The sequence below is a fragment of the Bos grunniens genome, chromosome 9, assembly GCF_055505025.1.
Source record: "Bos grunniens cultivar Pamir isolate PY7600 chromosome 9, Bosgru_T2T1.0, whole genome shotgun sequence".
Lineage (NCBI taxonomy): Eukaryota > Metazoa > Chordata > Mammalia > Artiodactyla > Bovidae > Bos > Bos grunniens.
In genome coordinates this window covers 11,987,625-12,000,840 of record NC_141173.1, presented here as the reverse complement: position 1 = coordinate 12,000,840, position 13,216 = coordinate 11,987,625, and the positions used below count along the sequence as shown (strand labels likewise).

General features: G+C 44.6%; 1 protein-coding gene across 44 annotated transcripts in view; it reads right to left on the bottom strand.

Moving 5' to 3' along the window:
• The window catches only part of RIMS1 (regulating synaptic membrane exocytosis 1), a 607,640-nt gene extending 594,636 nt beyond the window's left edge, over window positions 1-13,004 (bottom strand). For 43 of the 44 annotated variants that reach the window (XM_086316267.1, XM_086316269.1, XM_086316268.1 and 40 more), the window contains exon 1: window positions 12,450-12,745. In XM_086316267.1, the coding sequence (XP_086172393.1) occupies window positions 12,450-12,613 (164 nt within the window). In that variant the 5' untranslated portion in view covers window positions 12,614-12,745. Of the gene's footprint in view, window positions 1-12,449 lie in introns of all 44 variants that reach the window. The other variant, XR_015132287.1, reaches the window with a different exon arrangement.
• Window positions 13,005-13,216: the final 212 nt, after the last annotated feature.

Here is a 13,216-nt window from a genome sequence, read left to right as displayed (position 1 = left end):
CAAAGCCATGAATGATAAATTAAGAGTACAACATATCATCTGAAAATCTTACTTCAATTTCACATTGTGATATCTAACAACCAGTATGCTCTTCTCATAAAGTCTGGCCAACATGGTTCTCTCAATAGTCAAAATACACAGCTCATTTTTTTTGCTTTCAGAATATGCTGATAGAATTCTTCTAGTTAGAATAAACTTCCCACTCCAGCCACCTACTCATACCCTATGAATCTATCCAGCAGCCTTAGATGACTCCTCTGCCCCACATCCTCTGGATGTGCTCATTCATTCATGCACACAGTTTAGAAATCAGGTACCTATCCCATGGCAAGCTCTGTGCTTATGTGACAGACATAGCTGAGAACGACCTTGCTCTCAGGGCTGATGCTGAGGTGACAGTGTACACAGTCAGATGATCGTACCTGAAGGATTTGACAACACAGTGAGTAAGGGGTTGCAATGGTGATCTACCCACACAGACAAGACTCATACAAGTGTTTGTAGGGCTGATGCAGAAAATCAAGAAATGGATGAAGGATAACACTCAGTTTGAAGCACCCATGGGGCATCCAGGTGGAGACAATTTAGCAAGTGGTAAGGTATGTGATAGAGAAGGCAATGGCACCCCACTCCAGTACTCTTTCCTGGAAAATCCCACGGACGGAGGAGCCTGGTGGGCTGCAGTCCATGGGGTCGCTAAGAGTCGGACACGACTGAGAGACTTCACTTTCACTTTTCACTTTCATGCATTGGAGAAGGAAATGGCAACCCACTCCAGTGTTCTTGCCTGGAGAATCCCAGGGACGGCGGAACCTCGTGGGCTGCCGTCTATGGGGTCGCACAGAGTCGGATACGACTGAAGCGACTTAGCAGCAGCAGCAGCTGCAAGGTATGTGAATTCAGGATTTGGTAGATAATTTCAGTGTTGTAATATAGACTTGAGATCATTAACACATAAGGGTGACTGAGTTCATGACCAGAAACCACACAGAAGAAGGCAAATCAGAAGTAAATGGAATTATAGAAGGAAGGGCAAGAGGAAGCTTCCAAAAGTCCTCCAGCTCTTATAACCACCACTCATTTTGCACAATTTGTCTTGCTACCTAATTAGCCTTCTCCAAAGTACATATGTCATGTTTTCTAAGATGTGTAGTACCTTACCATATCTGACCCCAATGGTCAGGACCATGTTTTTCTTTTTTAACTTAAAAAAAAAATATCTATTGAAGTATAGCTGATTTACAGTGTTGTGTTAATTTCTACTGTACAGAAATGTGATTCAGTTATACATATACGCACATTATTTTTCATACTCTTTTCCATTATGATTTATCACAGGGTGTTGAATGTAGCTGCCTGTGCTGTATAGTAGGACCTTGTTGTTTATCCATTAGGACTTTGACTTTTTAAAATTGCACCTGTGCCTCCAGGAATCTTCCACTTTGCTGTCTTTCTAGAAGGCAGGACTGGAAAGTCACCTGACTGATTATCTATCATACAGTGAATATTATAGCTCAGACCTTTGAAGCTCCAAATACCATGAAATCCCTTTCTAATACTTATGTCTGGAACAATACTCAGATGGTACAATCTTTTTAAGACAGGTATCAAGATTTTACTTCAGGCTGCTATATATTAGGTCACTATTTTTGGCCTAGGGAACAGAGAGTCTGTACATTGAAGTATTCAGCCTAAAGACAGGAAGATTTTATGTTATTTTATTTCTGCAAATCACATTTTGTGACAATTGTCATGACTATCGTGAAGAATATCAAAACAGAATCTCTTTATAATTTTTACTCTTACCAAAAATTTAATATCTAAAGTATACTAGCCAGCTGATACCTATAGTCCTATATTTCAGATAACAGGATGTAAAATATATCATGTTTTTCTGAAGAAAAAAAAAGGGTTAGCAAAGAAGACTTAAGCTTCAATATATTACAAGACAGAGACAGCTAAGGCAGATAAATCTGCTACACTGGGTGAAAAATAAAAAGAAAGCCATCGGGTTACTTTACTTTTGTTTTCATCTCTTTATACTAAGACACTAACTAATCTTTCTGACCTGGATAAAACTTCTGAATGTGGATCCCTGTGAGTGTGTGAGTCGCTTAGTTAAGTCCGTCTTTGTGCGACCCCAAAGGAATCCTGCCAGGCTCCTCTGCCCATGGAATTCTCAGGCAAGAATACAGGAGTGGGTTGCCATGCCCTTCTCCGTGTGATCTTCCCAACCCAGTGGTCAAACCCAGGTCTCCTGCACTGCAGGCAGATTCTTCACTGTCTGAGATACCTGGGATACCACTCCATACTTAAAAAGACCTGATACATGGATTTAGGAATTCCTTAGCTATTTCGTATACCATCTATTTTTTCTAAAATATAAACCCCATAAGTTGAAAACAGAACAAAGGGCTCCTCCTTGTGTGTTAAGAACTATATTTAAACAAGAAAAATGTGTCACATGACCCTTGTGTACTCATCACTTACAACTTTAAAATAACTTATATTAAAAAAATAAATAAATAAATAACTTGATATGCTTGAAATTAAGAACACTTCTCAAATATCCATCAAGAATGCTTTGGGTACAGGAACATAAGTTAGAACTAATTTAATAGACTACATGCTGCTGCTAAGCTGCTGCTAAGTCACTTCAGTCGTGTCTGACTCTGTGCAACCCCATAGATGGCCTCCTACCAGGCTCCTCTGTCCCTGGGATTCTCAGGCAAGAACACTGGAGTGGGTTGCCATTTCCTTCTCCAATGCATGAAAGTGAAAAGTGAAAGTGAAGTCGCTCAGTTGTGTCCGACTCTGTGACTCCATGGACTGCAGCCCACCAGGCTCCTCCGCCCATGGGATTTTCCAGGCAAGAGTACTGGAGTGGGGTGCCATTGCCTTCTCCGACTAGACTACATAAAGTTTAGCAAATACAGACAGAAAACCCCATCAAAAACCACTACCACACTAGTCCTCATTTGTGAATATGCAGATCATGAATCAAAGTCTATGGAAAAAAGCTAAGCAGTTAAGACACTTACAAGACAGCATAGATACCTTAATTGGTTTTCAATTCACATCTCCTCTTTATCTGAATACAATGGCATCTCCCAGAGGATAATTGGGCTTCCCTTGTGGCTTAGCTGGTAAAGAATCTGCCTGCAATGAGGGAGACTGGGGTTCAATCCCTGGGTTGGGAAGATCCCCTGGAGAAGGGAAAGGCTACCCTCTCCAGTATTCTGGCCTGGAGAATATCATGGACTGTATAGTCCATGGGGTCGCAAAGAGTTGCACAACTGAGTGCTGTTGTACAAAAATAGAGGATAATTATCTGGCATAATTGTGGGAAATACAGAAAATATGGTACTAAATAATATGGAAATCATCAGCTAAGTGTTATACTTTATACTAGATACACATATATGTTTGGTTCATTATGGTTCTTTAATATCTAATTAAGCATTTGCTTTCAAATTTCATGAAATTACATTCTATAAAATTATCTTGTTTTACTATATATAATACAGAGGAATTATCAGTATATTTCTTCCTAAAATCTAGTTAAATATCTTCTCTAAACCATAGGCTGCTCCTTTGCAAGTCCCAAAGAAAAATCTTCATAGAGAGAGTCCTGCATATAGTTGCATTCTAGTTACTGTTATTTGAAAAGTCTTTTGAACTTTTAAATTCACCTTTGCCATTAAATGTAGCATTTCACTGAGAATCCATAAAAGATAATACCTGATTCTCAGCAAATGCTTTTCCATTTACCAAACAACGATTTTCAAGATTCTACGTCTACATCTTGCTGTGTTACTTATTGATAATTACTAACTTCTATATTTTATGACCGTTAATTACTTGACTTTCTGATGAATAATTTGGTTCAGGGAAAGAACAATCTATAAAGAGGGAGATAATTTAAGTTATCATTCAGACTGAAATTCAAAATTGCGAGAAAGAGGTACGAGCTCTAATTAAGGAAGAAATTGGCATCAGCAGATACTGTCATGGGCAAGCCAACACATAACTACTTTCCTTTTTAATATTTTATTCTACGGTTAAATAAATGTTTATGTGTATGAAAAGTTTTCACAAGTTAGCAACAGATTAGAGAATATCTAAAGCTAATTCTGCAGACCTAAATAGACATTTCTCCAAAGAAAACATGTGACTGTCCAATAGGCACGTGGAAAGATGCTCGGTATCACTAATTATCAGAGAAATGCAAATCAAGACTACAATGAGGTTATCTCCTAGCACTGGTCAGAATGGGCATCATGAAGAGGTCTAAAAATGATAAATGCTGGAGAAGATGTGGAGAAAAAATGGAACCCTCCTACACTGTTGGTGGCAGTGTAAATTGGTGCAGCCACTCTAGAGAACAGTATGGAGATTTCTCAAAAAAACTAAACATAGAATTACCATATGATCCAGGAACCTCACTCCTGGGCACATATCTAGTGCACATGTGCTCAGTTCAGTCGTGTGCAACTCTTTGTGACCCATGGACTGTAGCCTGCCAGGGTTTTATGTCTGTGGGATCTTCCTGGCACCAATACTGGAGTGGGTCATCATTTTCTTCTTCAGGGACTCTCCCCACCCAGGGATTGAATCTGCTTCTCCTGAACTGCAAGCTGATTCTTTACCACTGAGCCACAAGAGAAGCCCCACAAATACCCAGAGAAAACTATAATTTGAAAAGATATATGCATCTGAATATTCACTACAGCATTATTCACAATACCCAGAACACAGAAGCAACCTAAATGTCCATTGACGGAGGAACGGATAAAGAAGTTGTGGTACATATACACAGTGGAATATCACTTAGCCATAAAGAAGAATGAAATAATGCCATTTGCAGCAACATGGATGGGCCTAGAGTTTATCAGACTAAGTGAAATAAATCAGGAAGAGAAAGAGAAATACCATATGGTATCACTCATATGTGGAATCTGAAATCCAACACAAATGAACATATCTACAAGACGCAAACACTCTCACAGACACAGAGAACAGATTTGTGGTTGCCAGGGGTCGGGGGAGAAAGGGATGGATTAGGAATTTGGGATTAGCATATGCAAACTACTATATACAGGATTATCTACAGTATGGACGGACAACAAGGTCCTACTGTACAGCACAGGGAACTATACAATATCTTGTAATGAAACATAATGGAAAAGAATATAAAAAATAATACATATAAAAATAACTGGTGTTACTGATATAAATATAAATATATCCCTTTGCTCTACAACAAAAACTAACACAACATTGTACTTCACCAAAACAAATTTTTAAAAGTTAATGTCAATTCTGCAATATATTCCCCTCTCATAATCCAAAGAACACTTACTTAGATCATAATAAATGTACATAAGCCTGATGTAAAAGCATAAGAAAATAAATACAGAAAACCCAAGACATCCACCACAGAATCTTAAAAAATTCTTCAACACATACCATATTTAAATCTATTCTGTACCCGGCACTTAACTGACATGAAACAGGAACTTCTGCTTGGCAAGTAAATGGCCCCATATTCTAATTCACAGTGAATAATTAATTAAATCTTGTGACACTAAAATCATCAGTCTGTTTCTCCAATTTTTTTCTAGCAAAAGATGATGGAATGACCCTAAGCTAATTTCTCTTCTCATTTTTGAATTAGGGTTGCCTTTTAGTCATTTCAAACTTTATCATTTTGCCCACATTGCTTTTCCTGCAAAGACATTTATGAGCTATTTAATGAGAAAGAAAGAAGACTGGAAGGAAGGTAAAAATAACCTCAGGTCAAACCCTGGACTCATTTTACCTTCGATCTCTTTGCCAAATTTGCACCCTGGAGGCTGCAGCCCTGGTCACACCACCCAGCTAGCACAATACAATGGATGGATTCTTCCACAAGGACCAATCTCAGCAGGACCTCTAGTAGCTGCAGCCATCACAGGAAAAGGTGCTCCTGGGAATCTTCTGTAGTTTTACAGAGTAAAGTTAATAATGCCACCTTTCTTGGTATAGCAATTGGAAGTTTAAGGATGCCTGTACCATCATGTTAAAGCCTCATAAGTTAGAAAGGCAGAAATTAGCAATTTGACTTTACACAGGAAGAAATCAGGGCACAGATGAGTTAACTTATCTATGTTTACACCTATGGAATATGACAATGTTGAGTTGAATGTAGTCCACTGCTCTGTCACACTCTCTCATGCTCACCTTCCTTTCTGGCCATGGCAGTTTTTAAGTGGTAGGAAATAGTCAACATCTGGCTAAAGCAAAAGATTTTCTCTTTACTCTACCCAACAGCCCAATGCCTGACCCAACCCTAACACCAGACAAAATGGTCTTATTTGGTGAATTTATTATCACATGATATCTTGTTAGAAATAACCTACCTAACACATAAAATTTATCACAATAGTAGAGAGAAGAGAGAACCTCACTGTGGGAAAGTGCAAAGGGATTCGAGAATTCTGTGAGCAAATGAGCCAGATTAGAGAACCCAGATGTACATGGGGTGGGCCAAATCCAGAGCCTGGAGTGTGACTGGGGTCCTCAGAAAAGGCTGGAAAATGCCACTGTTCACATGACATCTTTTTGCTCCTTTTAGGTTTATTTTCTGGATCCAGGATCAAATATTAAAAGGCAAGGAAGGAACCAAGTTAGTTCTGGGAATTTCACTAACAGAAACTAGTAATAATAGAATACTCACAGAATAGCCCTCTCAGGAGATGAGCGTAGGGCAGAGTAAAATATGTAATGTATGCAGCCAAATGACCAAATGTTAAGTTCCTTCCCCGACAGAAGAGGGAAACTAACCCTGATATCCATAGCTTGATGCAGTTTTGAAAAGACTTTTAAGAACACTAAAGATATGGAGTCCATGTATGTGGGTTCTGGGTTCTATTACTTTCATCGTCATATGCCTCAGGCCAACTTAATTCAACTCCCAGGACAAGTTCTAAAATATCCAGCTCCTATCATAGAACAATATGTAGAAAGCTGCTTAAAAATATAAAACAGTCCATAAAGATGAATGAAATGCCATACAACAGGCTTTACAATCCATAGTACAGTAATCTCACCAGCATATTACAGATGTTAGAGGGCAATAATATTATTGCAGACTTTGCTATTTGATATCTTTGCAGGAAGCTGACTCTTTCTGCATAGGTTGAACTCAAACCTTTCTTCTCATCTGACCAGTTGAGCAAGTAACACTCACAAGATGCTGTGTTTCTATTCAAGTCAGCAGGGGTGCCTGCAGTCCACACTGGTTTCCACATTCTACTGCAGATTTAGGAATCTATTTACTTCAGCAGTGGTGCCCCTTGCTTCTGGTTAAGACAGAATACTCAGAGGTAAAGGAGAAGCAAGTGAAGTGAAAGTGAAGTCGCTCAGTCGAGTCCGACTCTTTGGGAGCCCATGGACTGTAGTCTATCAGGCTCCTCCGTCCATGGGATTTTCCAGGCAAGAGTGCTAGAGTGGATTGCCATTTCCTTCTCCAGGGGATCTTCCCGACCCAGGAATTGAACCCGGGTCTCCCGCATCGCAGGCAGACGCTTTACCGTCTGAGCCACCAGGGAAGCCCAGAGAAGCAAGACAGGTTGGCAAAAATGTGAACTAAGTGTTATGTTTCTTACCCTCTCTTCTCTTTGATAATGCCTCATTTTCATTTTTTAAGGCTTCTCTTTTTCTGAATTTTCTCCAGGAGCATTTTGGGACCTAGTACTAGGTATGTATATTTACTAAGATAGATTTTTGTTGAATCAGAAAACTACAATAATTCAAGAACAATCTTCCCTAAATTTAACCCTATCCAATTAGGGGTGTGAATGAGACTAGACTCTGGGTGAAAGGGTACATTTTATCCCCCAGACTTTTCTACTTAACAGAGCACCTTGGGCCTGTGAATGCATTAGCAGCATTCTCAAATTAATATTTACTTTTCCCCTTATGCACCCCTGCCTCAGCAACATGAGAGAGTATTCTGGGGTATAATATACAAAAATCTATGCAAATGTCCATGAAAAGATGATATCTGCCTTCTTGGGGACTCTGCCCTCACTCCACTCCAGAAGCCCTCTGCTACCATTCCTTCATTTCCCAGTTGCCAATTGAGACTGCTGGATGAATTTTGAGTCACACTATTATAATTGGTTGGAGGAGAAAAAGGAGGAAAAAAAAGCTGAAGGTACAAGGGTTCTACCCCCTCCTTTGTCTCTCCTCTCACAAAGGAAGTAGGCGTTACGGAGGTTTGAAGAGTTAGTGGGTGCAAGGTTCCCTGTTAAGAGAGATGGAGAAGTCCAGACTCAATATCCTTTATAAATCAATTCACACCATGAATTGCAGGATTCGTAAGAAAGACAGAACCTCCTAGAATCCCAAATGAATTTTCTTGCCCACATTTATACAATGTAAGTGGCAGAACTAAAACTTGAACCCCCAAATGTTTGATCCAACTTTAATGGACTTTCCACTATGCTTTTTATAACCTTCAAATTGGAGATAATTCCCTTGCCCTCACTCCACTGGGAGACCCTATTAAGAGTGTGGGTGAAGCTCCTGGTTCTCCTATAATCAGCAGCTCATCCTCTGAATCAGCCTAACCTTCTGCCAAACTCCTTCTCTGACACTGAAAGAAGAACAGGCACCAACTTAAAGAAGAGGTGGATGAAACGCAGGTTTCTTCTTCTCGGTAGAAGGGCAGAGTGGCATGTGGGAACTGTGCTCGGACTTAGCATAAAAGGTCTGGACCTGGTTGGGCTATGTTTTGTGAGGCGGTTCAAGGTACCACAGGAAACCTCTAAGGGCAGGACAAGGATCTGTGGATGACATGATTACCTTCTACACAAGCTCTTTGGGAAAATCCAAATACACACATATTGAACTTGAACACAGTTCAGCTCTTTGGCATTTGTTTCAATAACCACTTAGGATAATGGCCAATATGAGGTAAATGCTCAATAAATGTTAGTAGTTCTATTAAATATTCTGACACGATTCTCAATTCCCTGCCTCTAGCAATCACTTTCATTTTCTGCTTCTATATTTTTTTTCTCTTGTCTCACTACTCTGTAGCTCTTTTCTCTATGAAGCTTTTATAAAAAGGGAATAAGATTTTAGATCTAATGAGATCTTCTTTGATTTAGGTCCCAGGATAACACAGTTTTCAACCCATGTAATATATTGGCTCTTGGTGTCTGGTGACAGTTACCTCAAGGAGTATTCATTGAGGAAGTTAGGTTCCAAAAAAACTTCTGGAACACATAGTCATACCCACACCAACACACCTCGAAATACTAAGATTAAGAAAGACCTTCTATTTGCAGGGAAATAAATCAAACCATTAGAAATTATTTGCAGGAGTAAATTATATCTAGTAATTACTATATGGCAATGGTGTCTAAAAGTAGTGCACCTTGCCAACAAAACAAATTATTTGTATGACAAATTACTTACAAATTTCAAAGAATTCCTGTTCTGAAATCTTAAGGTGAAACTAGCTTCATTATTCTTTTCTATTTATAAAAATTTAAAGACATTATCAAGACAAAATTCAAGCAGTAATATAAAATCAAGACTGATGAAACTGCATGAATATATTGTAATTGATATTGTATAACATTTCTTTGGCATGTTCACCCATCAGTTTTCTCTCTTCTCTCTGCTGATACCTGATTTTACAAATTGTGAACAGCGAGTACACACAGTAGGTAAGGAGCCCAAGGGGATGACTCTACAGTAATGACTAAAGTGAATTTCAAGTCTAAATGCTCTGTTACCAGGAGCTTAGCTTTGTAAGACCTGTTGTGAGAGCAATTTCTTAGGTATGTGCTATGATGACCACGCATTATCACAAAAACTTGTCTCTGATTTAACAACTGTTTCAAAACCTTGTGAAAAGCCTCCTGCTTTTTTCCAATCTATCTTTATGCAAAGTTTAGAAAGGGCTACCACCCATGACTGTGTATCATTACATTTCCACATAGGTGTGTCATCTGAATACCCCCTAAGGATCCTATTTTTAAGACATAAAGTGCCCTCTAGAAAAAAAGTACAGCTCTGTTCCACCAATGAGCTGATAACAGCGCAGACTTACATCGCAGCAAACTGGGATTCCAAAGCATGCCCAATCTGCCAGGGCAAGGAAGGCCAAGACATTAGGCTGATTGACAGAGTTAGTGCTCAGGCCCCGGGTTACAGAGGCTGTGGTGTGACAGCATCACACCCTATCACGTTTTGTGAATCTGCAATAAAGAAGCGCTGTGTGCGGGAGAGCAGTTTCGGGCACAGCAGCGGGAACGATGCTTTCCACGTGAGCAGTTGGACAGCATCTTTCATTTTTATTTGTCCATAGAAGCCGGTAGGATCTGATCACTACCAGGATGCACCCTCCCCACTAGAATCCCTCACTCCTTGCCAGCCCTGAAACAGCCAATGAAGAGGCGTGACGCCCACCCGCGTGCCCTGCACCTCCCTTCCCGGTCGGACCCTGTCAGGCAGCCTCCCATGTTTTCCACAGCGGCTGGAGGCCTCCGTCCACCTGCTGTGTGCAGCGAACACCAAAAGAAATGGGAGCCAAACGGTGCGTCCTGACCGGCAGGAGAGATGTCTGGGACAGGTGGCAGGGGTGGCGGCCGGGGAGGACAGACGGACTGACAACCAGACAGACAGACAGTAGCACCAGCAGACACCATCCATTACTTCCAGTCTCAGAAGAGGGGAAGCCTGCAGCGCCAGGGACAGACAGCAGATTAAGGAGGTTCTGCCTCCCTCAAGCCGGGAGGCTTAAAGTCTTTGTTTTTTGTTTTGGATAAGAAGGGACAGGGAATTTAGAAACCTGCTGCTCTTCATAGAACCAGGCCAACTCTGGCCTTCCAAGTTAATGGCTCCTCTCGGAGTCTACCATAAAAGGGCAGGGATGACTGGGTTTCTCCCTGTGTGCTATGATCGGCCCCAATAGCTGTCCTCAAAGCCCCCCTCCCCCATATGGGCTGCAGCCAGGCTGGTGGAGACCCAACAGGTCAGGGACACAGCTCCCTCCAGCTCTCTCCTGCCAGCGTCCGCTGCACCCAGGCAGAAGGAGGAAATCCCCCCTCCTATGGCAGCATCTTCTCTTTTGGAGGCCTTCCGGAGGGTGGGTCGGGGAGAGGCCCTGGCTGCCCTGAGCTCTAGTGGGTATCACCCTTTTGCCATCCCTCCTTCTCTGTTCACTAACTCCAGATGCAACAGGCTCCCTTTTGGCTCTTCACACAAATCTTCTGCCCCCGGACACACCTTCTGGCCTTAACTTGGGGCTCCAAGGAGCTCGTCTCCATCGGGGCTCTGAAGCCCCTCACTGCCAAGTTGAAAACTTTGCCCGATACTGGGAGACCCCTTTAGGGGAAGTCCCCTCCAACTCCACTCATCATCAGTGATGGGAAGCAGGTGCAGGAAGGCCAGCACCCCAGGGCGGGTTGGCCTGAGACTAAGGCAGGTGGCAGGACAGGGTCACCCATGCCTACATCGCCAGCCACCAGTCCGTCCCCTCCCCAAACCCAGCTAAAAGGGGCACTGGACAGAGGTCCCTTGCAGGGTTGGTTGATGGGATTTAAAGAAGGGCTGATGTGTGCAAAGATTCAGTCCTCTATTGTAAGGCTTGCACCAGGAAGGAGCAGGCCCTGGTGCTCCCTTGAAAACCAGTAAGGAGGAACCTGTATTTTATTCAGGCCAGGGTGCCCATCAGCTTCTCCCATTGTTAAAAAACTTTGCATTGCCAATGGCATCATATGTAGGGAAGAAAATGTCTTCACACAGGTCTTCTGTGTAGCAGACCCTGAATCAAAGGTTAAAGAGAAGCTGGGGAGGCAGGTTACCAAAGATGGCAACTGCCTAAAAAAAAAAAAAAAAGACCCAACCTCGGGCTGCGAGATGAATGAGTAGCAAAATGAACACTCAAAATAAGCATCTTTCTTGCATCAATGCTGGCACCCTTGGCTGGGGTAACCCCAACCTGCTCAACAACTCCAAGGCAAGAAGAGCTATTCTGGCAGCTCTTCCCCACCTCGCCTTCCTGCCTGTTTAGCGCCTGCCCCTCCTCTGCTCCGGCTCCGGGGCCCCTTCCTTCCACTCGGGCGGCATCTGCTCTTCTGAGCTTCCACACGTCCCACCCCCGGGTGGCCCCCGCACACCCAGTCCTCTCCTGCACCTCGGTCCCCAGCCATCGTCTCCCCAGGTTCCTCGGCTCAGGGCTCAGCGCATCCTCGTCTGACACCTGTCCTGCACCCCCCCCCCACCCGCCTCCTTGCACCGGCCTCTGGGGCCCCAGGCCCCCAGGCAGGCGCCTCCGCCCGCACCCAGCACCCGGCCAGCCCCGCCCCCACCCCCAGCCGGGAGGACCGGGCGGCAGCGGGGAACGGCCCGCGGGAGGGAGGCTCGGCGGGCCCGGCCGGCTGGCTTACTTGAGCATGGCTTCTTCCTTCTCCTCTTCCTCCTTCTGCCGGTCCATCACCGCCAGGATGATGTTCCTCTCCTCCTCGGTCAGGTGGCTCAGGTCGGGCAGCTCGGGCATCGGGGGAGGCACGGTGGGCGGGCGGGGACCCCGGGGCCCCACGGCCGAGGACATCTTCGCGGCCTGGCCCGCCCCTCCTCGATGGCCTGGGTTCGGCGCGAGCGCACCTTCGGATCCACGCCCGGCGGCGGCCGCGTCCCTGCTCGGCTCACCGCGGCGCCCTCCCGGCGGCTGGACTGGGCAGCGCGCGAGCCCGGGCTGTCATGGTCCTCCGCCTGCACCCAGCCCCGGAGGCGGCCGCCTTTGTTTTGGTGGCCCTGGCGAGGCGCGGGCGCCCGGCCGCCTCCCGCAGCCCAGCCTTCCCGGGCGGGGGCGGGAGCGCACGGGGCCGAGGATGCTCGGGGCTCGGCTAGGATGCTCCGGCTCGACCGCCTCCGTGCGTCCGCGGTGCGGGAGGAGAGTTTGGGTGGCACTTAGGCGGAGTCTCCGCGGCTCGGCTCCGGTGATGCTGCTGAGCTCGCAGACACTGCCGCCAGCCGCTCGGCCCCGAGCCGCTCCGCCCACGGCGCCCACCCGCCCACTCCCGGGCCCGGGCCCGCGCGCCCCCTACCCCCGCCCCTGGCCGGCGTGAACACTGCCGCGCTCCAGCCCAGGTACCTCGGCCCGTGACTCATCCTGCCTCTCCCGCTCCCTAGTCTCTGCCATCCTCGCCAGCCC